The 26426-nt window shown below is 35.0% G+C and overlaps 1 protein-coding gene across 4 annotated transcripts in view; it reads right to left on the minus strand.

The window, feature by feature from the left end:
• Nucleotides 1-7891: 7891 nt before the first annotated feature.
• Mettl15 (methyltransferase like 15) overlaps nt 7892-26426 on the minus strand; it is a 186796-nt gene continuing 168261 nt past the window's right edge. For all 4 annotated transcript variants that reach the window (XM_031371309.1, XM_031371311.1, XM_031371310.1 and 1 more), the window contains exon 6: nt 7892-9693. In XM_031371309.1, the coding sequence (XP_031227169.1) occupies nt 9251-9693 (443 nt within the window). In that variant the 3' untranslated portion in view covers nt 7892-9250. The remainder of the gene's footprint in view (nt 9694-26426) is intronic.

The raw sequence follows: 26426 nt of genomic DNA on the forward strand, positions 1-26426 counted from the left end.
TCTGAACATATTTTCAAAGAATAATAATGAAAAACTTTAAATCTCCTTGTGTAAAATTAAGCATCACTAACAAGATATAACTTAACTTTATAACAAAGATATAAATTATATATTATTGATAACAGAAGGTAAGTGGAACAAGAGAAAAGAGATAAAAATGGAGCACTGGACTTTGTAGTTTAGTTTTAATACAAGAATAACATGTGATTAAGTTTAAATTTCATTGAAAAGAAATTAGGGTAAACAGTTGCTGAACTTAATACTTTATAGAACCCATTCTTGACAATGCTTGGATGGCCAAAAACTTGAGACCAAATAGGCTAGGGACCTAGAGGAATATCAAATACTACAACTCAGCTAAAGAAACAGCAATAAAATGAACCCTAATGACATTCTGCTATACTCAAAAATCAGTGCCTTGCTCAATCATCATCAGAGAAACTCCCTTCTAAACAGATAGGAATAAATACTCAGGTAGCCAGCCAATATGCAGAGTAAGGGGCCTTAGAATATCCAATTCTAAATGTGATGTTTCCTTCAAATTCCTCCCTTCAGGGTTCAGGGGACTGTGCAGAACAACAAGTGGAAAGAAGATAAGAACCAGAAGAGACAGCGTATACTAGGAAACAAGGCCTTCTCAACACAGCAGGACCAATACAACACACATGTGATCACACAGAGACTGACAGCATGCACAGAGCGTGCACCAGTCTAAGGCAGATGAGGTCACAGTGCTGTCAGGAGGAGAGGACACAAGTCCCCATCCCTAACTCAGAAGCTAGCTCCAATTGATCACTACTAGTAAATGAAAAATTAGCCTTCTCTGATGGAGTCTCACTGGGGATACAAGCTACTCTTAAGAGCAGGCCCAGCAATCAATAGCCAAAACAAACCAAACTCGGTGGCATCTTTAGAAGTTCTTTTTCTCATAATGTTTTGTCAGGGCATTTTATTTTAAACTTACAAGTCTTCCATGTATACATGATGGCTTCCAGTTCCATGTTCCAAAGGGATTCCTATGTGTTAGGATGCATCTCTGCATCTATGTGCATTTATTGTGCTTTTGCTTTGGCTCTTTGTTCTGTTTCTTTTGTCCTATTCTCATTTGCTTGTTTTGTTTTATATTATTTTATTTTATTATTCTTTAGGTTCCTGTTTGTTTTCTAATGAGATACAGAAAGGGTGTCAATATGGATGGGAGGGGGGACAGAGAGGATATTGAAAAGGTTGGGGGAGAGGAACCATAATCAGAATATATTGTATGAAAAAATCTGTTTTCAATAAAAAAATAGTAAAAATAAATACCTTTTTTCTACATGAAGAATCTCCCTCTACACTTTATGTTACAAAAAAATACAAAGTCTGGAAAGGTGCCACACTCTTAAAAATGAAATCACACCTTTCTTATTTTTCAGTGATTCTTTGCTTGGTGAGATAGAGAAATTAGTTGATATATATATCTTTCACCTATAACTCCTATACTTTGTAATTTTGGCAAGTTCTGCTAGTTTCATATGTTAGAACATATATTTTATATTATGTCCTTGTAACTGAGACTGCAGTTTGTTTATTGTAATTCAATGCTTACAGATTTGGCATGTATCATAGTCTCCATATAAAACTATTATCAACTTTTTGTGCTGGCTGCAATATTCAGTAGAGTTTATCAGCAAAGATTTCCTTGATGTTCTGTGAGCCAAATTCCTTGAAAGTGTGCACTGTTTTTCCACTTGTAGTGTCTCTCTTTGTTTTGGCTTTTAATTCTTCTAGTAATTTTATATGCCATTCCCTAGGGCATTGTGGTGCTCTTTGAATCTATAGCTTGACAACTTCATTGATTTTTCAGTGATTTTACTCACGTTTATCTAACTATATCCTTTCCTTTTTTCTTTATTTCCATTTGAAATTTCATTCCACTTGAGCCAGAATTCTGATTTTGAGTCATATGTCGTTTTTCACACACTCAGATGTCTTGTCTTTTACACACTCATATGTCTCATCTTTTGTATACTCATCTCTTGTCTCCTACACACTCATATATCTTTTACACACTCATGTCTTCACACACTACCATGTCTTGTCTTTTACACACTCATATGTCTCATCTTTTGTATACTCATCTCTTGTCTCCTACACACTCATATATCTTTTACACTCTCATGTCTTCACACACTACCATGTCTTGTCTTTTACACACTCATATGTCTTCACACACTACCATGTCTTGTCTTTTACACACTCATATGTCTCTCGCACCTTTCCCTTTCCTTTTGTCACTCGGTGCTTCCTTTCAGATGCTTCCCTTGGAGAATACACACCCCTCCCATACCCCATTATTATGTCTGAACTGTTTTCAGACCTACCAAGTTCTTAAGTTGGTGGACGTGAGTGCTGTCCAATTCGAGGTGTTTCAGTTTATGCTTTTTAATTTTCGGGTCTCTTTATTTTCTTTATGCCATGTGCTTAAACCGTCCATGGGGATTTATTCTTATCCACATTCTTCTCCCTTAAAAAATTGTATCTCTTCATTTTGGGCAATTTTCTAAGTTATATACAATATATATATATATATATATATATATATATATATGTATATATATGTGTTTATATATATCACTATATATATATATATAAACTTATACAAATCATTTTAGAAATGTAATTTTTTTCTTTGAGGGGATGTAAAATACTTTTGGCAGGAACTCTTGTTAATGACTCTAGCAACCAGGTCAATTAAATTGTATCTTACGGTCTAAAATGGTCTGAAATTAGGATCAGTTTCTTCACAGTCCATTTAACTTCATGTTCATATGTGCTCCCAAACAGTTCCTCTTACTCTCCCAGAAGCTTTCTCTAGAAATCAAAATTAGTGGTTATCAATTTTGGCTTTTTCCCTTCTCTTGGATAGTTCTCACTTTGTGTTACTTCACTCAGACTTATAATAAGATATGTTTTAAACCAAGATTCCTGTTCTCAGTAAAATGTTTGATAGGTATTATATTGTCATTATCAAAGGTGATTTCCTACTTAATAAATATTTCTTAGGTCAATTAAAACTTCCATTTCTTCCATTTTTATGAATGTGAAAAATGATATAATATTTGGAATATTTTCTTTTATCGAGGAGATAGATACTACAGTTTGGTTTTGGCATATGGCCATTTTAACTCTGAAGGAATTAGAGACTGAGGAGACAAGCAACATGGATTGATCTGATACCTGGAAAATAAGTAAAGGGTAGGAGGAGAAGCAAGGATTATACACAATGAGATCAAGAGAGGGGCAGGACTCATGGGTATTCCATTCTAATAAAATATTTTTCTGGTCTGTGAAAATAACAATCAACAGTTCACTCAAAGTGTCAATAGCCTTTTCACTATTTACTGGCTGCCTCTTTGAAATACAAAGATTCAACTGCTCTTTTCATCTTCTTCTGGTTTTATGAATGAGGCATTTTCTCAAATACATTTTAAAGGTCCATTAAAATTGTATCAATGTGTTTCACCATGATTCCATCCATGTTTGAATATATTGTTTGTTTAATTATATTCACTCCCTAGGTATCTTCTCTTCCCCTAATTCTTTTGTCTTTAACAGTTGCTTCATTGCTTTCAGAGTATCTTTTTGTTTTTAATAATACCAGTTTCTGCATATGAGAAGAAAAAAGTATCACATTTGTCTTTCAGGGCTTGTGTTTTGTAGCCCTGGAACAATGTTCCTCTTATTATCTTAAAATTACTTAATCCTTTCTTTCTTAATAAAATACTATGAAGCATGCTACAAAAGTTTCTAACTGCATAGACAGTTATGTAGGGAAAGGAGGATACATTGTCCAACTTAAAAAATATCAAACAACTTTAGCACTTGAACTTTGGGTGCCATCTTGGTTTTTATAAACAGAAAACCCACAAGAGCTTTATCTTTTGAATACCTTCTCAAGGTGTGACAAACACTGAAGGCTTTAAATAAATAGTAAGTGGGAATAAAATTTCCAAATAAACTGATTGCAACTTGGTCAAATGATGTGAGTGACAAAGAGGCTATGCTTATAGTTGCCAGGATAAAGCAAACATCCTTACTCATGCTGGGCACCAACACAGGTTAGAGTTTTCTAAATCTTTGTCACCACTGAGTTTTTACTATGTTTCTAGAATTGTTCATTATCTCATTTCACTCTTAGTTGTGATTTCATGCAGAAATAGTACCCTGTTTCACTCACAGGAACTTCATTACAAAGTCTAAATGTCATTCTTGTTTTGAAATGAAATTAACAAGAGTTCAAGAAATTACATAGCATACAAAAATTAATATATTCAGCAACCACATATGGAACTGAAATAAAAATTGATGTTCTTATTTTTTCTATCATCAAAAGTCTTATTTATCTACACTGTTCCTCATGTCAGCTCCAGCGATGGCTGGATCATACTTTTTCTTATGAGAGTGATGGGGCGCTTGTTTAGTTATATAGGCACCTGCATAAGACAGACATGTATAGTTAGTAAATAAAAGATAAAGAGCAAGGGGCACAGTTATTCAAGGATCAGAAAGATATCCCACCCTTGTTTGATTTTACCCTTACCTATAATCATTTGAGTAACCAGATGCCTAACAGAGAAATTGCTAATGTTGGATCATCTGTTCAGAAATTACAGGAACATATTGCATAAAAGGATACAATATTACCATTGGGGCAATCTCCTACTTCATAATCAAAGCATCACATAATTTGCTTTATATTTTGTCTAATAATTTGAATGGATTCTGAAAAGAAATATAAAAACTTAGTGATAGGCATTATAAACTATATCTACCACAGTATTTTGTATAAATTATTTTATTAAGTCTTTAATTTTTAAAGATTTATAGTGAATGAGACTTTTAAAAGTAATGTATATTTACACACTCCTAGAAATCTGTCAGATCACCTTCTGTGGCTAAACATTAGTTGAAAATAGTGTCTATCCACAGATAAAATTGGACAAAAATATAAAAATATTTTGATTTTACAACCAAGCCTTTTGAGAATATTTGTGAAATTTTGCAAATAACACTTCATTTGATATTAAACACATGGTATTTTATACCTGAGAAAAATATGTCTCTGATTTCGGGTTTCTGTCACCAATTTATATTTATCAAACATTCACAGCACTTCCTTGTTATTTTAATGGTTACTGCATTTAACTGTAGCATGCTGAATATGTAAATTATCTACTAAAATATTGTAGCAATCATAAAAAATGAGCTAAAAGGCTTACAGATTTACAAAGATGTATAAATTAATTTTTAAATTTCACTTCATATTTATTTTCAGAGTTAACTTAAAATTGACATACTATATTTATATGATCGTGTGAGCAGTGGAGTATAAAAAAAGAAATGGAAGTTTTGACATTTTTTCTAAATGGCTGGTTTTTTTACATGCTCAGTAAAAGAGAAGCAGTGTGTGTGTGTGTGTGTGTGTGCATGTGCATATGTATTTTACCATTATGTCTCATTAAGAATACTCATAATTCTCAGTGGAGAAATTTGGAATTATTCTTGAAAGTTTGCAGTACAGATTCATAATTATCTGTTTATTATTTCAAAACAAAATAGTGATTAATTTTTAAAAATCTTTGGATATATGGAACATTCAGCAAATATTAAGGAAATATGTTTTGCAAACATCTGTAATATTTCAAGTGATTTTATAAATAAATTACAAAGACTTAACTGGCATACTGTATTCACTTATAATTTACTGGCTACATCTTATATGATAACAAACATACACATACATACACACACTCACACACACGTACACTCATACACAAACTCACATACACACACATATATACACACACACTCACTCATACTCATACATACACACTCACACACACATATATATAAAACTTAAACACAAATTATATACAAATGCTACATAAAATAAAATACAAAAGAGAAATTTTAAAATCTACAGTGTCAAAGAGAATGTAATGAATCATTTATAAAGATAGAACAAAATTGAAAACCACAAAAAGTTGCATGGTAATTAAATATCATTATATAAGTCATTAAATTGAAAACTTCTATTCATTTTCATTTGCCACATCAAATTAAGGCTATGTTCAACAAATCTGAGAAAGCAGTCACTAAAGAAATTAAGACGTGTTCTGCTGACAAAGCTGGCATGTCCATTGTAAAGACTCATTTTTATTTTTGTCTAAGTACCCACCACTGTAGTTCCTAGTTTTCATTTTCTGCACATTATCTAAATTTCCCCAAACCATTCTCTAGATTTACAGTTTTAAAATACATTCATGTGTTTTATTATGAGCCCTGCAAAAGCCTAGAACAGAATATGGCACATATGCTTTTTACAATAGAATTTAAAAGTAAATGTTGTGATTATCAAGCATATTATACAAGATATTTTCTTGCTTCCTGTTAGAGAGTTTTACCCATGGTAGTTGTATGACATTACTAGCAACTGAGTTCAAAATAAGAGAGGTTCTGTAAATGTATCCATTGAGTCTGAGCTCCACAACTCTGCATTTTGATTGCATTTGTTGTTGTTGTTGTCTACTTCTGTTGCAAAGAGAGATTTGTTTGATGAGGGGCGAAGACTAAACTTACCTGTGGGCATAAAGACACATGTTCCGAATGTAGCTGAGGAACATGCTGGTTTAGTAATGTGGTGGTTGAAAAGTATTTAGAAGGCAGTTTAATTCTGTGTCTATTTAATAGAATAGTTGTAGGCTCACCTCTAGGGTCTATGGCCTAGGTAGCCATAGGTTCCTGGCCCAAAGACAGTAGCAGGCATGGGCTCTATCTAGTGGAAGAGGCCTTAAGTCTAATTAAAAAAGTGGTTGGGATCTGATATTCCCAGAACCTTCCTATCATTATTACACTAGAGAGCCTATTTTTTTCCAAGTCAGTCATCATAGCGCACACAGTTCATCACTGTAAAATATTGATCACTTCTTTTTCTCAGAAGCTTACATAGTACCCCCAAGAAATATGAAAAGTAGTCAATAGGGATGAAGCTTCCATGCCAATAGCAGCTTGATTTCTCCATGTCCTGTAACTTAGGTATGTGGTATCTTCAGCAATAGGATCTTATCAAATTCTGGAGGTCAACCAAGAGCAATAGCATTAACCTGGATTGTTTGGGAGAAAGGGATTCCCACCAACCAACATCCCAAAGGGAGGTAACTTATACTTGGCACCGGGCCTTTTATTTGATAGCTTATGGTGTCAGGGATGTATTATCCCTGGCACCATATAGGATAACTCCATTTAAATTCATGTATGCATATATTATAGGAAAATTTTAGACTCATAGTAGGAAATTTCTACAGCAGTAGGTTTCCACGTCTTTCCCAAAGGTCTTTAGTATAGCTAGTTGTCTTTCCATATAGCCCTTCCTCTACTCTTGTAACTCCACTTAGTCCTTCCTGTTCCATTACCTTTCTTCTTTCATACCATCTTACATCCCACTTCTTTGGCTAAGGTTATGTGTAATATATGTTGTTACCAAATTATCTTGGTAAGTTTCAATTTCTATTTCCTTATATTCACAGCATCCTTTTTTTTTTAACTGATTTTCATAATCCAATTGTCAGTTCTTGGCATTATTTCCTGAACTAGTTAGGTACAATGGCAGCAACTATGACTAGTGTCAGAAGGTGGTGATAGGCAGAAGAAACCTGTAGCTACCTGGAAACTCAGTGTCGCCGACCAGTGAGCTTCATGCTAATTTCGATACTCTATTTCAAATAAATAGGACAAAGAATGAGGAAGACACCTGCCACCGACCTCTGACCTACACATAAACAAACACATGTATATGGGTATCTGTATACATCTTTGTACACACAAACACATGAACAGTCATAAAATATAGCACATATAAAGAGTGAAATTTTATTCGGTCATAAAGAAATAATAAGATTATTTTATTCTTGATTCTTCAATAAAATGATGAAGTGGATATGTTAAGCAAAAAATCAGATCCGGAAGGACAAATACTACATATTTCTTCTCATATGCAAAAAAAGAAACTAGATTTAAACTTACATGTATGTATATATGTATAAATATATACATGGATATTATATGTACACACAACTAGAAAGAAGGTTAAAGGGAAGGAAGAGATCTGGAGGGTGATAAATACTTGTGACATGAAGCAGAATATAAGGCTATTTTAGAGAAAGGACAGACCAATGAAGGAGAAAGGAATTAGGAAAGAGAGAGGAACAGTGGGAAGGATGAAACTAGTATCATGCTTTATTTTTATGAAAATGCCACAGTGAAACTTACCACTTTGTATAATATTTAAAAATTAATTAAGGAAACAAAAAATGCAAGATGAAACAAGTGATTACATTGTTACTAAAGATATTGGACCAATCCCGCAATATATACGACTGACAGCAAATAGAAGTTCTGGACCTCAGATTTTCTATGAGGGTTGTAAGGGCAGTTCTATATGCATGCTTTGCAATTTATGAGATATGGATCATATTGAAAAATGCCTTCAAATGAACAATAAAATCACTAGTGAAGACTATCAGTATGGCATATTTTAAATAATGTTGAAAATTAAAAAATTTGTAAAAAGCTTACATTTGAGAAAGCTGTGGTAGGAGAAATTATAATTTATTCCATGATCATGATGAATTATATAAGCCATAGAAAGTCCACTGCAAATGTGAATATCTCAATTTGGAATTTAGGGCATATAGATATCATTATCATTTTCTTTGGCAGGTTGAGTTTACAAATTCAGATTAATATAAAGTCATAGTTCTTTCATTTCTTCATGAAAGTAAGGATTGCATTTTATAATTAACATATAGAGATCAACATTGTTTTCCATTCTTTTTTTTTCTTTTTTCTTTTTTTTTTTTTTGCGAGACAGGGTTTCTCTGTATAGCCCTGACTGTCCTGGAACTCACTCTGTAGATCAGGCTGGCCTTGAACTCCGAAATCCACCTGCCTCTGCCTCCCAAGTGCTGGGATTAAAGGCATGCACCACCACTGCCCTGTTTTCCATTCTTAAGACTCTGCTCCCTGAATTAAAATTTTTATGTCATATTAAAACATCCTACATTTTCTTCAGAGGAAAAAAAAATAAAAGCTAAATACTATTAATGTCCAGACTGCCCCATACTTTATATTATATTCAGAAACACAGTTTAAAGTTAGAAAAGAAAATAGAAATATTGAGTAAAAACATGTAGATCAAATAATAAGCTCTTCATAATTTGATGGCTGCTCTGAGCTTGGCTGAGCGCCCTCTGGGGTTCTCTTGGACATCTTGGTCTTCTGGAGTAAGTACCTTCTTGTGTATCAGCTCCCACTTCAGAGGAGCTCTTACAGAGCTGCTCTCCTCAGTCTCATGATCCAAATCCAGCTGTGAAGTTTGCTTTACCTTCTGTCTGATGCTCAGGTTAAATCTTTCTGTCATGCTTATCCCAAGCAAAAAGCGTTTGACAATACGATCTTCTAAGGAATGGAAGGAGAGGGCAACCAGGCGACCCCCAGTTTTCAGAAACTTCTGCGCGGTCCTCAGTCCTGTATAAAGTTCATTAAGCTCATTGTTCACAAAGATTCGTAGGGCTTGGAAAGTCTTGGTAGCAATGTGGGTGGATCTTTGTAGCAAGTCTTTTCTTGCATAGACAACAGAGGGAGGAAAGGCACCTAGAGATATTTTGTAAGAATAAAGAAAGAAGAAAGGTAACATTAACATTTGCTATGTAAAAGTTCTGGAGCATTACTTATTTATGCATATTTAAGAACAAAATTTTCTGAGAAATTTTGACATTTCATTTACACTTCCCTCTTCTTTGAAGTTTTCTTCATGGTTCAAAACCAAATGTCATAATAACTCAACAACAACAGTAATTGAACAAAGAGAGGGAAATAGAAAGAGTAGATATTTTGAAGATATTAATATAAAATTTCACAATGGTTCAAAAATCATTAACTTACAGTAATAAGAAATACCATGCATTGCAATTAACATAAAGGAAGCCATATCTAGCTGCATCAGAACTGAACATGCTCAGGACAGTAGCAAAGGAAAAGCAACAGGAAAATAACAGATCCATAGTGAATCAATGTGGGCACAAGGAGGCAGAAGGTTACAAAGAGCCAGTGGTGGAGGCAGTGGTGGTGCTGAATGACTTCAAAGGAAACAGTGTTTTCTCAGGCAGCAGGGAAGTTATGTAGATGAACTCACATTGACAGTGACAACAATGCAGTAAGACCTGTGTAGGCTCAAGTCAACAAAATGCCAGCACAGAGGAGGGCAGGTGAGCACCATGTCCCACATCATACTAAGAAGCTATTGGCATGTGATAGCTGTTGGCAGAGGGAGCTTTGGTTTTCTTTAATGATGCATTCAGTATTGAAGGTGTGTAGCAGAAGCCAGAGGCCTCACATCAGTCCAATGATTCCCAGCAATAAATATTGCAAGTAAAGTTGTATGGACAAAAGGTTATACTGTGGGACAAACTGTGACATCTTCCAGCTTCCAAGGGAAATGGTTTTAATTCTTTGTTTCATTTATTTTTATCTTATTTTGAGGGGCTTGCAAGGGCAGATACAAAGGGACCAGGTGGATGAGTGGGACTGGGGTGCATGATATGAAACTCACAAAGAATCAATAAAATGTTTTAAAGAATCAAACAAAACAAATTAACAAGAATGAGACATCAGAGCGAGTGGTCATGAAATCCTCAAAGAATAAAAATATCACTTAAAAAATACACAAATCACAAATGATAAAAAGAAAAGTACTCTAAAAATTAAAACTTTTGCTTCAAAGGATACTGAAAAATCCACAGAAAGGAATACATATCACATTGCAAATCTAATGAGATTTGAATCTAGTGAATACAAAGGAAGCTAAGTGCAGAATGACAGTAATATTCTGTAGTATTCTGCAACAAGCACGTAAGACCAAGCTTGCTCTTGGACTGGGCTGAGCAAAAATGCTGACTTTTATGTAGGCTTACACTGGCAAATATGATGTTAATAGATCGTAGAAATTTCAATGAAATTATACAAGAACTTTACCTGGTGGAACAGGTCATTAGTGAATATTACATAAAAATTACATATCCATTCTGCTTCTTAGGAATGAATATCTAGAGGATAACTGGAGTCCTAGTATTTTAATATCTTTAATATGCTTCATGCAAAAAAGTAATCATATAAGGATATGTATGCTTAGTTCATAATTCATAGAAGTTACACAATATGGGAACAGATAGTACTGTATATCATACTTTTCTCTGTTAACTGAATCACAGAGAGAAATAACACATAGCAGCATGAAGAACCTGGGGATCTGAATGAGCAATCATCGTGATGAGCGCACTCTGTCCCTGTAAAATCTAGAGAAGGTCAGATTCCAGATAGTTACGCTCTAGCCGGATGTGTCTCCCGAAAACAAGACGCCACCTGGATACCGTCAAAACAGAAAAGCCAGGTCGATTTCTTTCAATCTACTAACTGATCCCTCTTATTTTAAAGGAAAAAGACTTCTAAGGATCTAAACAAAATGAAGTGAGTCATTATTTGAGGCTTAGATTAGGAGGAGGGTTGAGTTAGACAGGGTTCTTAGCTGTTTCAAAGTTTACATAATTCAACACTAATGTTCAAAAGAGAAATTAAATGTAAAATTTTAAATGTAAATTTTAAAGAACATATATTTTTATATAAAATATCAAGCAAACATTCATATGGTCATTGAATTAACAAATATTACAGAGTGCTTTTAAATGATTTATATATGATTTCTTATCATTACAGTTAAAACTTTGCAGAACTTCAAAGCATGGTTGTACTTGGTAATCACTTAACTTGGTATTTTAAAACAGAATTTTCATTTCAAACATATTCATTTCAAGATATAGTATTAAACACAGTACTTAATTATCCACAAATGGCTTTATGTTAAATGAGTTCACAAAATAGAGAAAAGCAGAGAGTATAATGCATTTTTACAGGCTGCTGTCAGTAAATATTTTTGAAAATAATAAATGAATGTTTTATGACAAAATAATAAGAATAACCAAATGGTATCTGTGGTGATCATAGAAATTCTAATATAAACAATTTTATTGGCTTACAAAGTATGAAAGGCATTTAGGTTTCCCAGACACATGGCACCTTCCTATGACCTCAGAATAAACAGTTTATAATTCTAAGAGTCAGCTAGCTGTAAAACTATGAGGATTTGGACCAATTCTTTTAATCTGAAGAAATTTGTTTTTATTTCAAAGTAGTAACACAAGGATAATTTTGTTACTGTTCTATATAACAAATTCACACTAGCTATATCTATAGTGCTTGGAAACCTGTAGCTGACAAACCAATACGCTTGTAATCAGAAGCCCTTTTCTTCAATAAGGTCCAATTTGACTTTTGCAATGCCACCCAGTCACAGAAAACAAACACAACATCTTTCAATTATCTTTCAGTCTCAATGATAACAAGGTACTATTAATCTATTATGGTTCCATTCTGGGGCTTTGTGACTATTGTTTGTGGAATTCTGATGTGGACTCCATTCAGTGGATTTCCTAGAGAGGATTTCTAGGTGTGGGTCAGTAATTCTCCTGTCTTTGTGAAGCACTTTGCTATTGCTCTGAATGTCTGTAACACATCTTCCTCTATTTTGGATATGGCAATCTCCATGACTCCTTTTTATTAGTATTTGTGTTTTGTTTTTGTAGCTTATAGGAGAAAAGAAACTTAGATTAATTTAAATTGAATAAGATAAAATTAAAAGAGAATAAAAGGGGGGATTGGGAAGCTGACTCAATCTATGGAGTGCCTGATGTCCAAACATGATACTTGAGTTCAGATACCTAGTGTCCAGTAAAAGCCTGGCACCATGGTGCATGTCTGTTGCCCCAGCAATTTGGGCCTAGACATAATTGGATCCCAGGGGTTCACTGGCTAGGCAACTTAGCAAAACTGGTGTGCTTCAGGTTCACTGAGAGACCCCACCTCCAAAACAAGAACAATTGACGGAGGCATCAGCGCAGATCTCTAGATTTTACACATAAGGACACGCATGCACATAGAGCATGTGCACACAGACAGACAGACAGACAGACAGACACACATAAGGTAAGCATGAAAGAACAGCACTCAAAGCGGTATGAACAAAGCATCACCTAGCAATAATACAAAAAAAAAAAAAAAAAAAAAAAAAAAAAAAAAAAAGGAAAAGAAAATGCCTGACTAAGGTGCATAAAGGGTTCTTTAAGGCTTCCTTTAAAAAATTATTAAGATGAGAGATAAGCAGATGTGAAAATCCTCAAATGGGTTTCTTAGTGATTGCCGTCATTGTTAGAGGGCTAGGGCAGAGTTCTCATGATCATCAAAGGTTAGCTAAAATCACCTACTAACAAATCACTAGGCAAAAACAAAAGATTCAAAATCATGCCAGATTTGGTGGCTTCTTGCTAGATTAGGCTATATGGAAGAAGACATGAATGAAAGTGAGACATGCTCCATGCCTTTGAGGAGCCTCAGGTTTGTAACCTTCACCCCTACCTAACCTCCCACGGCTTTTCATCAGAACTTGTCTGCTTTGCCATTTCCGGAGTTTAATCATAAGAGTCTAGTATACCTAATTCATTCAATTATGAGATAGACTAGCTCCAAGATAGAAGATATGGTCCTAACCCCAATTTAAGTGATTTGGTTTTGTAAAGAGAGAAAATTCTCCTTTTATGTGTTTTAAATTCCATTAACAGACTTGGCTGCCATAGGACAATGTATATTAGTTCTCTGTGGGAAAAGGCATGCTTACTCCAAGAACTCATTGCAACAAACTCTTCACAATGACCCCTTATTTACCCAACTCATTAATTCGTCTCTGATGATCTTGACAAAAAGACATGCTTCCTGTTTTCTGCTCCAGCCTAGCACTTGACAGGTAGCCTGTGGTTCATTCCCTTTGGCACACACTGGCTAGGTGTAGTACTTCTGACAAAACGGAGATGGGTGGCTCTACTTCTGACCTAGTAGAGCAGCTTCAGGTGGCCGTTATCTAGATGTCAGGATTGTACAGGAGCTTTTTATTTCTTTCACATCATGGGGAAATGCTATTTTTTAACTTAATTTTTTCCATACAATATACTTTGATTATGATTTTCCTTTCCCCCAACTATCCTCAGACCCTTCCAGTTTTCTATTCACCAACTTCATGTTCTTGTTCTCTCTCCCCCTCTCTCTCTCCTTCTCCCTCTCTCCATTCCTCTTTTCCCTCAAAACCAACTAGGCAAAAACCTTACAAAAATAAAAAGCACAACAAATAAGACAAAAATTGCTCAAAACAAAATGAAACAAAAAGTCCATAAAAAGACACAAAGTTCATTTTACGTTGGTCAATTACTCATGCGCATGGCCCTGCCCTGGAGTGTGCCTGATAGAGCCATTGACACTCCATTTAGAAAACTGATTTGCTCCTTGTCAGTGGTATCAATTACAAATGCTTTCTCATGGACTCTGTGTGCACTTCCCCTCTCAGTGCTGAGAGCCCATCTGGCTTGAACCTAAGTAGGTCCTGTGTGTGTTGCCACAGTGCCTGTGAGTTCATGCCAGAGATGTTTGGCATGCAGCCAAGTATTTACTAAATAAATGTATATTGACTACATAACGAATACACAATGGATGTGAAGAATGGAAAAATGAGTGAATAAAATTCCAGAACTATTATAAGTGAGGAGTTCTCTTACCATCGTTCATGGCATTATAAAAGGCATGACTTTCATATGAATGAGTGACTACAGGAAAAGCAAAACCATCATTAGCTACTGAAAACATGACAACCATTACAAACCAAGTCATGATAGAGGTCCAGATCACTGTGTCAAATGTGATTGTGGGTACTAAATTATGATGTTAATGGGGCAACTGAGCCCTCAAATTTGCTAGCAATTTCATTGTCTCAACAAACACAATGGGATGGATTTAATTATATGGGATAATGACCAGGCTTGGCCTTAACTCATCAAGCATTTGCACATCTAATGGAGCACCTGCAGATAATTTTCACTTCAGAAAATGCAAACTTGCAATCCTTTACTATAGAATACACTGTCAACATGCAAGTTGAGCATAATGTTTACATATTTCTTTTGCAAAATAAAAATAAAATTGGAAAGTTACATTTAAAAGTCATTAAACTCTTAAACAATTTAAACTGCATAAACATAGCATTGTTTATAAAAAATTCAAAAGCTAAAGGAAGTGCTGTTGTACATGAAGTAAACTGTTAACATTATTGCTTTAAGAATTCTTCCTCAAGAGTCAATCAAAAACTTCAGCTCTATAGATGTTTTATAATTAATTTTGTTCATTCATTTATCAAGTATTTATATTGATATATACATATAAGACAGCTCAGAATACAATCATTAATAAGGTGCATTTGTGCAGGTGAAATTCATATTGCTACCATAATAGCAAAATGTAAGATATTTCTATTTTGTTATCACAAAGGGTCTATAATAACCATATATATTGCAGTTTATGCTTCTATATGACACAAAGCGCTACAAAATATGTTAGTCAGAATCTGAGCAAAGTGTTCAGCCCTGTATGAGACCCATGTATGTCCATACATACAATTTGGAATTGTTTAGGTCAAAGGGTATTTATGCCCATTTAAATTTGGATCAATACTTCTAAATTTACCCTCTAAGTAGATTGTACCAATTTACTTCCATCAATAGTATATTATAGAGGCAATCTTCCCACATCCTTGCCAGTACTAGCAATGATCACTCTTCAGCCCTGACTAGTCTAATAGTAGGCAAATGATAGTGTTCTGGTGTTTTAATTTGCATTCTTTGGCAATTAGTAGGTTTGGGCATCTTTTCAAATCTAATAGCTATTTGATTCCGGCTGTAAATTGCTTGAATGAATCTTATGCCCATGTTCCTAATGTGATATTGCTTTTTTCTTTATTGATTTGGAAGGCATATTTATAAAATAATAATATCAACCCTTGGTCTCTCCTATATAAATTATTTTTTCAGACTTTGACCTCTATTTTGTAGACTTTCTGCTATACAGAAATTAAGGGTTTGTGGAGTGAGGACTGAGGCTAACCCAGAAAAAAAATTCTGAATGTGACAAATTGTGTGAGTATTTGTATATGTGTATGCACATGAGGAGGCCAAAGGAGGTCACAGGATGTCTTCCTTTTTTGCTCTCTTCCTTATATGCCTCCAGACAATGTCTTGGAACCAGAAGCACACTTCTGGGCTAAGGTGGCTGCCCGAGAACTTCCGTGATCTGCCTGTCTCCACTCCACAGTCCTTGGGGCTTAGCCAGTCCTGACTGTACATGGTTGCTGGGAATTCCACTCAGAGTCTCATGCTTGCAGCGTATGCACTCTTAGCAACGGAATCATTTTCTCGAACCTTCTGCCCCCCCATTTATTTATTAATTTATTTAAGGTATTTCTCAATAAGAAGAGCCTATGCCTCTCCAACATTATCAGCTTTATTTTTGGGATATTTCTGGTTTGTTTATATGCTTAAGAATTTGATTAACATGAAAAATAACTTTTATTATACTATGAACACTAACAGACATTTACTCATTGATTTACAACACCATTCTGATGGTATATCACATTTCAAGATACAGATAAAAATGTTCCAACATTCTCAATTCTTCTATTTTCTACCAATATAAGAGTATTTTAATTACTGGTCATTGATTCCTTATGCTAGGTTTTGTCATTTGGGGTAACCTTCTTGTATTCATTCCAGTCCATAATTGACCTTCTTTTCAAAGTTGTGTTGGATATCTAGCATTTATCATTCCAAATTAAATAAATACTTAATGAAGCATGTAAAAAGGGTGGTAGTATAATTAGAACTGCAGTAAATTTCTAGAAGAATTTGAATAATAATTAACATTGTCATAATATTAACCTAATCAATCTAAAGAATATAGTATTTCTGCTCACATTTTACATGTTGTCACTATAATTTAATAGCTGTTGTCATTTAAGGCATTTTCAAGCATCTGTAAGTACATCATTTACACAAACACATTTTAGTCATTGCTAAGGAAAAGCATAGAACGCTTATGCTTATATCAAGACTGCACTGGGTAACAAACACAGTGCCGAACCTCAGAAAGCCTTTGTCTCTGTGGTTGTAGGTGTGAAGTAATACGCTTAATTTCTGAGTTTTTCTTCCAGTTGCAAGATGTCATATTTATGGCTCTGAAACATGGGGTTATTGTAAAAACAAACAAAATATTAAAAGCATTCAGGAGTATTTACTGTCCATCCCCTCCCCTCAAACTGTCCCAGGAGGATACCATTCACACATATACTTCTCTCCTAGTCTAAGCTGTAAAACAGAGGAGGTAGGGAAAGGGTACATGAAACATTGAGAATTTGCCAAACATTTATTCTGGACTAAAAGGAGAGTGGGTCAGAATACAAAAGAAAGTACAAAATGTTTTTAATGTACAAATTAATGGTGCAGCACCAAATTTACAAAATAGTGCTTATATACTAAAACAATGAGGATTTAGAATTATTTTTCATTTTATTTTGACTATTTAATAACCAATGCTATGAATAAGTTCCTGAGCTTCATTAACATAAACCATCTAGATCATGTTTCTACCATCTGGTCAAGATATTATTTTCCATAATTAAACTTCTAGATTTCTCTTGCAATACAATTTATATAACTTGTATCCTGTCATTTTAGGGATTTTTCCTAGTTTTCTTTTTCTGTTGCCTTCTTTTTGTTTTTTGTTTGTTTGGTTGTTTGTTCTAGCTTTCATAGTAGGATATCTTTCTACACAGGTATCTTCTTTCTCAAGCATAGCCCCATAACAATAAAATATATTGAAAGTCATTTTAATCCACTCCTTTGTTTTCACAGTCTTGCTCTGCTGGTCCATGTATTTAGTTTGCCTATTAAATGAAGTGCATATAAAGTTACCGGTAGAAAATCTATAGACTAAAATAATTACAGTCCATATCATCACATGAAATAGTCTACAAAACTCGAGATGCCTGTTCTTAACAATACACCACTCACTAATTTAACAAATACTTAGTACCTTTAATAGTCTAAATACTGACGATAAAAACACTTGAAGGTATGTTATTGACCTCATAAGAATACCAAGCAGATGTTACAGTAACTCCTATCAAAGATATGGTGTACAGTAACATAGGAGCAAAAAGAGAAAGAAGACACCTGATTGTCTGCAATACATTTTCTAACCTGACGTTTTCAGGAAACTGGCTAAGGGAAGCATAACACCCTAAAATCCCAACCAAGCAATAGAATGTTTATGTCAAGTAAGTATAGAAAATGCAGCATGCCGTACTACCCCTCTGCAAACTCACAACGTCCATGGTGAAGTCTTAAATCTATTTAAAGTTCTTTAGTCAGTGTTTCTCAAATATTGTGTGAGCCTGTGTGTGTGTGTGTGTGTGTGAGAGAGAGAGAGAGAGAGAGAGAGAGAGAGAGAGAGAGAGACAGACAGACAGACAGACAGACAGAGACAGATACAGAGAGACTGTGAGAAAGGAGCATTAAGTGGAGGAGCTGGCCTTAAGTATTAAGTATTTTCCTCAATGGCATACCACTTTATAAATTAAGGCGAGGTCTCTTGGTCAAAATTCAGACTAATTTAGCTAGGAATCTTGGCCTAGATTCTCTTTCTCTGCCTCCAGTCACAACACCTAGCTCTGTGTGGATGCTGAGGACCCAAACCCCAATTCTTTCCTTTTTTTTTTTTTAGATATTTTTATTTACATGTAAATTTCTTCTTTCCCAGTTTCCCCTCTAACAAACAAACAAACAAACAAAAACAACAAGAACAAACCCCTGTTGCCTCCCCCCTCCCCATGCCTGCCACCCCACCCTCTCCCACTTATTGGCCCTGGCATTCCCCTACACTGGAGCACAGAACCCCAATTCTTGATTTGCATGGTAGACACTTAATCCACTAAACTATCTCTCCAGTTATTTTTATTTCCAATATCAATAACTCCATATAATTTATTTTACTTGGGGGAATGCTGAAAGCAATCTTTCTGTTAATCATGTTTATGTACTTTAATTATGTCAATAAATCCCTACCCAGATTATAAAAGGTAGGACGCAGACATCCTTATATGCAATTAAACTAACAAATCAGAGCAAAAGCAAAACCAAAAAACCAAAGGGTCAATAACTGCTTCCACAGTTTGTAGGTACTGTATGTGGATGATATTCAGGCTCTTTAAAACACCAGTTATTTGTCTTTTGGATAGCACATTGTGTACGTAACCACTCCAGAAGGAAATTAAATTTCTGAGCAGTTTATTGGCCATTTACCAAAGGATATTCAGATCAGCACTAGTTGTTGCTGTTGTTTAACTTAATCATATCTGTTTGCATAAAATTCAGTGTCCTTAGGATGATTTGGGTTTGAATGTGCTCAAAAGAAGGCAGAATTTTAAGATGGTCTATTCAGCAAATCTCCTTATCTCTTTTTTTCCTGATTAGGAAGAACGGAAGCTAAAATGATAGCACCAGACTCAGAATGCTTTTACACAGGCTCTGATTCCACGTCAGGTGTTTCATGGAACACTCTCATTTTCTGGGAGAAAACAAGTATAGAATCTTTACTCTAAACCTGAATACCTTGTTACTGAGAGATGGTTTAATGGACGCCAAATCTCTCTGCATCAAGTTGCAAGAATTTGGCTTTCTGTCTGTATGTCCCTGGGGGGAGATGTGCATTGTCCGCCTTAAAGACTATGCATCTGGTGAAAGCAGCAGCCACCCTGGTCTCCTAACCTGGGAATGGAAATGAATACCTTTGGCTTTTGTCTTTCTCATTCTATTGAAAGTAACGTTAACTTATTGTTAGCTCAGGTTATTAGACTGCACGTTTGTCTCCCCTTTTCATCTGCGTCAATGATAGTGGGAAGTTTATAAAAGCGACAGTTGTGACTGGTGCCATTATCTAGACTTTTGGGTAGGTACAGATTACATGTATTTGATTAAGAATCAAGATGCATTAAATGCACCTGTTAGGAAGAATGTGCTCTATAGTAGCATTTATGTTTGCTGAATATGCTCCAGCTAAGCAGACATAGGGAGAAGTAAGCTTATATACAAATATAATAAAAGATATTCTTTTCCTGGCAAAAATCTTGAGTAATTAAGTCCTGTTCCTTTTATTTTCTTTAAAGCTTCCTTTGAAGAAGAAATCTTGACAGAGGAAGTAAAATATTTTCCAAACATTTGTTGTTAGACATTTATCATAAACATATGGTTTTAATGGTAAGGCATGCTTGCCTTTCTCCTTCAGCCTCTGCACACCCTCTCCACTGAGAAGGATGCCTTTTCTTTTTTTTTTTTTTATTAGATGTTTTCTTTATTTACAATATCTCCTTTCCCAGGTTCCCCTCCAAAAGAAAAAATAATAAAATAAAATAAAATAAAAAAACCAAAAACTAAAACAATCCCCTGCTCTCTCCCTCCTCCCCCTGCTCACCACCCACCCTCTCCCACTTTCTGACCCTGGCATTCCTCTACACTGGGCCATAAACCTTCACAGGGCCAAGGGCCTCTCCTCCCATTGATGACTGACTTAGCTGTCCTCTGCTATACACATGCTGCTGGAGCCATGAGTCCCCCCATGTGTACTCTTTGGTTGGAGTTTTAGTCCCTGGGAGCTCTGAGGGTACTAGTTAGTTCGTATTGTTGTTCGTGCTAAAGGGCTGCAAATCCTTCAGCAAGGATGCCTTTTCTTTCCTCTTGAAGTTATCATCTACTTATTAATACTCACAAAAATGCCTTATTTTTTCAACACATATTACAACTTAGTACTAGGCACTACATGTTTCAGCTCATACTAGATTGTAAATTCTTACTTACAATCTTCTAATTCTTATTTCTTAATCCCAGGTATAGAGATGTCTGAGTGAAAAAAGAGGAACACCCATTGGATAGAAGATATCTTTCCCATCTGAGTCAAGAGATAGCAATGAACAGGAAATGGCAGTCACTTCTGGATCTCATCTCTTCTTAAGACTGCTTATGTGTACAAGATTATGTGGTGATGCATCCCTATCTCCATCACATTTTCAAGTGGTCCTGGAACCCCAAATAAGGTGAATTCCCCTGAAAGCAAACTATGGTAGCTCAACTTTTACTTCCTAATTTACCACTTTAAATCATGCCATCCGCAGGCCTCAGCATTCCCTCACCACTTTCATACCACTACTGCATATGTTCCAAACTCCCTTCCAGGTCACCTAAGAAGCTGAAACTGTTAGTGAACTGTCAGTTTTCTTCACAAAAGCTCCATATTAAAGGAAACAATTGTGCTCAGTAGCAATAGTCTATATTACATATGATAATGGAACTCAATTTGTATGTGAAAGCAATTTATTTTCAGTAATAAAAAAGCTATCTTTTTACTAGATAAATGATTTCAGGCCCCACAGAGAAATTAACATTTTTAGTTTTAGGATACACTAGTACTACTTACACTTTTAGAAATGTAATACATTTATATGCTCAAGTGTATTGTGATTTTTAAGCTCATGGATGAAATTAGCAATGTGCTGAGGCTGTCAACACGATGCATTGCAATCCTCCTGAGTCATAGGTTTAAAAATTAATTGAGCTCTTGCACCTGTTTGCCGGCATTCATCTGCTGAGTTTCCATCACATTTAATAAGTCTCTGTGACGCAACTCGTGTCCTTTCGCCTGGGATCCTTTAATACTGTGTTCAATTTTCACCAGTCTAAAACTCAAGGAATATTACAAATTTCAAACTGTTAATTAAAATCTGTGAAACAGAATGATTCCTGGTAAAATTGGCTTTACTCAGTGAGGTTCTTTTAAACTTCTTCAAAGTCTCCTCTAATCTTTAACTCCAACCAGGTTAATTCTGATGACAACATGATCTCACTATGGGTACCTGAGGTCTACAAATGAGAATAGCACATAGGGCTTGTGGGCTCTTGTAAGGATCCACAAGGGTATCTATAAACATAATTTTAGATAGAACCTCAAATGTTCACTAAACATTAGTTTTACTTATTATTATTATCACCATTCAATTAGTCTCAGTCTGGGTAAGCTGGTATTGGAACATCCTTCCTTCCTACTTTGTACTACTGATTAAGCGTAGGTAATATTATTCCATATGTGTGTATATGTCTGTGTAAGTGTATGTCATGCATGCAGGTGGCTACAGAGGCCAGAAGAACATGTTAGATCACTTGGTACTCGAGTTATAGGCAATTGTGACCTTCTTTATGTAGGTGCTGGGAAATGAAGTTGGGTCCTCTGCAAAAGTAGCAAGAAGTCTTAACCACTGGACTGTCTGTCTCTCCAGCCCTGAGCAACATTTTCTTCTTAAGATTTTTAGGTTTTCTTCTTACCCGTCCTAGCCCAGATTTTATTTCCTTCTAATCTGGACTTCTTGAAAGACATCTAAGTTTACTCATGAAATGCTATTTGATAATTCAGTTTCAAATACATTTCAATATTAACAAATACGGTCTATAGTAGTTTACATTCAACAAATTTAAAATGTCAGATAACAATGTATAATCACTGTTCTGAGCGACAGCCATGATATGGTGACATGACATCAAAATTTGATTGTGCATTTGCCCGTACTATTTTTTAATTCACGTTATAATGAAACAACCTAATACTTTATTTCTTGTTCAATGTTAGTATAAAGAATATGTATGTTTGTTTTTTTAAGAAAGAGGAAGCATACAACAATATAGTGACAGAAAACTAAACTCGACTAACTGCTTTAGGAAGAAAATGTTCAAACTAAAGTTTGACAGCAACAATTATTTTTTGATAAATGTTCTGAAAAAATCTCCCTTTTTGATATCAAAAACAAAAGAGAATGGCATAAACCATTAATGTAAATGTATAGGAACTTTAATCCAGCCACATGCTGCTCTGGAAGACCTAGGTCTGTGTAATCCAGCTGGAATGCAGGCATGCTGCACACCTTTAATCTCTTTGGCTAGAATAAGGACATGCCCTTAGTATACACCTCTAAGGTAAAATTAGTTTGTACAAGGAAGTAGCTATGTTTGAAAGTGATATCCAATTGAGGGACAGGTAAAGTGATGAATCAGAGAAAGATTTGATAGAATTAGTCAGAGATAGGATATGCCCAACTCTTATGAGAACAGTACCAGAAAAAGAAGTTATTTAAGAGTAACATAGGCAGAGTCAGGGGAGTCTGCAGTGAGTGCAGTGTAGTGGGGTGGAGTTCCTAAGTGCGTTCATGCGGCTCAGTGCAGGTCAGCAAAGGCAGTTGAAGCCACAGAATATAAGAAAGAGTGAGAAAATTAGAATAAATTGCCAGAGTTAGGTTGAAATCAAGCAGAACAATTCATTGAGAAGCTCAGAGAAGGCAGACTGAATCAGTCAGCTTAGAAGATTAGATTGTATGGAGGCTAGAAACTTCCAGGCCTAGGCCTAGGGATAGTTAGAATAGAGGAAAAAAATGCCCTGGGCTCAGCCTCAGCCATGGATTCCTACAGCTTGAGTACAGCTCTCATCTCATCCCTTTTTCTGAGGAAAAAACCTCAACATTTAGATGTAAATCATATTACTTTTTAAATTCAATCTAATAAGCACTGTATTACTATACAACTTTTTTTATTCCTTAAAGTATCAATTGACATTTCAACAGTAAATTTATTTCTGTGGAAAGCTATGCTTTACATGTCCCAATGCAGGAAAAGATGATTAGTTTTCTTTTTCCTAAAAGTCATGTCATCCCTGTGGGAAGAAAGGCTGAAATGAAGTGATCAACCTATCACAGATCATACTGCTTGACAAAGCATAGGTTAGCAAAAGGCCACACAGGAGTACTGTGTAGTATGGTCATTTATTCTCTGACTTACCCTGGATCTGGATAGAAAGGGAAGCAAATGTATATAAGTGCACTTGGAGAGGCCATCTCATTGAGTACTCATAGAAATTGTTTTCATCCACAAAAATAGACAAAGTGGGTTGGACAAGATTAATCACTCACTCAAGTTCACAGAGCAAATATGGACGAGCAATAGATTTGAGGGTTTGTGTGCGAGTTTGTGTGTGTGTGTGTGTGTGTGTGTGTGTGTGAGATCTTCAGGAGTTACTCCTGTGTTATCCACCTTATTAGTTTTTGCTTAGTTGCATGTTTTGGTTTTAGTTTGTTTTGAAACAAGGGCTGACACTAGTCTGCAGCTCACCAATTAGGCTAACCTGACCACCATCTGCCTGTTTCCACCTATAAATGCAGCACAACAATTACAGTTGCATGCCACAATCTTGCCTTTTTTTTTTTTAACATGGGATCAGGTTCAGATGCTCTGCCTGTGTGGCACTGTGCTCAGACTGAACTGCGTCCACAGTCTGCTCTTAGGAGGTTGTTACTCATATCTTCTGTTCTTACCTTTCCTCAGACTTCTCGATCCCTTCAATGTTCTATAGCTCCTTACAAATGATTCCTAGTTAACACTAGGAATTTATAATTTCCTTCTTAATTCTTAATTTTCACTTTAATTTGGTATAATTGCACACATAATTTCATTGATTTATTTGTCCAACAAGCATACATTAAACCTTGCCTTTGCATCTTGTTTATGAGTCAGAATAAAGGTTACATAAAATTCTAGTCAGGAAATAAACATATACATGTAATCAACATAAATCACAAATACAAATGAAGCTTCAATGCCTTCATTTTTTCTATTTAAATAGTATCATGAATCACCTACCAACTGTTGACTATGGATGGATCAACTGTCTAACTTGTGAATGTAAGGTTCTTTAGATATCCTTTGAATTTGACATAAGCTTCAAGATTACAAATGAATACTTATGTTGGTTTAAGCAAAATATAATTAGTATGATTATGTCTGCTGAACAAAAATATTGCCAACTTTCATCATAGGTTTGCTCACTCCTATTTCAAAATAAGAAAGATGGTCAAGAGCTCTTTCTGTAGGAAGCTGGAGGACTAGGAGTTTTAACTAAGTCTTTTCTCTCACAAGATTAACATTTAATTAGTGATTACCTGCTGTGGCCAAAGAAGAGAAAGGACACTGGAATCTGGAAGTGCTCCAGTACAAAATGCAGGCAGCCAATTTCTTAAAAACACATGGACTTAAATTTGTCAAATAGTAGCAGATTTACAATTTACTTGCTTCTCAAGACTACTTAAAATTACATGCATTCAGAGAAAGTCTAGAGTGTCTGCATATGTTAATAGTCATTTAAAAGATTCTATAATCAAAAAACCTGTCTGAGAATTGTTTTTTAGTATGTTATTGTATAATAAGATAAGAATATACATAATCTTATCCTAAAAGAAAACAAATCAAAGCACCAAGAAGCAGTGCCGTTTTTTAGCTTGCCAGCATATGCTATATCAATGTTCTTAGAGCACTTACACTCTTTTGACTGACATTCTTATGATGTACAAAATGGGGAATCATTTTTTTAATTTGATGTTATTTTAAAGTCAGTATCTCCTGATTTAATATGCATTTTGATAATTTCATACATTAACATGGGAAAATGTCTCCCAAGGTTCAAACGCCATTATATGGCAATGCTGTTGTCTCATGCTTACAGGCTAAAGCACCATGTTCAATAAAAATAAAATGTGATATATACATTAAGTAAATGATTTCTACATAGCCACATTTAAAATATTCAAAAAGGAAAGTTAATTTTAAAACCATATGTAATACAGACAGAATTAAGGATGCCACATCAACATATATTTAAGAGAAAATTATTTTATATTTAAATCGTATTAAATGTGGCATATAGTTTACATTTATGGAATTGATTTTATAATTTTTACTTTTTGAAATTAAAACATAATTATATCAATGCCCTCTCCATTTCCTTTCTTAAGCCTCTCCCTTGTACCCTCATTTTCTCTCAAATTCATGGCCTGTTTTCCTTTAATTTTTAGTGTGTGTGTGTGTGTGTGTATACATGCACATATATGAGTATATACTTGTTTTGGAGTAGGCACCTATCAAGTGCCATGACCAAATGTAACTATGGACAACTCTATTGAGCAATTCAAATGTAGCAGACAATTCAAAGAAATATATGCATCTTTTCTATGCAATGAACTTTTTGTTCATGCAGTACTACAGAGGCACATATACAAACATCTTAGCTATTTCCAGTTTTCCCAGAATGATGAGCCAGAATTAGTGAGAGGAAATAGACATGAGAGAAGAAGCAAAAAGGCTGCATTTCAGGAGACAAGTATAAATAAGACCTGTGGGAAGGTGACGATATATCTGAAAGGCAAGAACGTCAGCATGCCTGGAATACAACAGGTCAAAGTGGAAAAGACTATAGCCAGA

The sequence above is a fragment of the Mastomys coucha genome, unplaced genomic scaffold (assembly GCF_008632895.1).
Source record: "Mastomys coucha isolate ucsf_1 unplaced genomic scaffold, UCSF_Mcou_1 pScaffold15, whole genome shotgun sequence".
NCBI classification, from domain to species: Eukaryota; Metazoa; Chordata; class Mammalia; order Rodentia; family Muridae; genus Mastomys; species Mastomys coucha.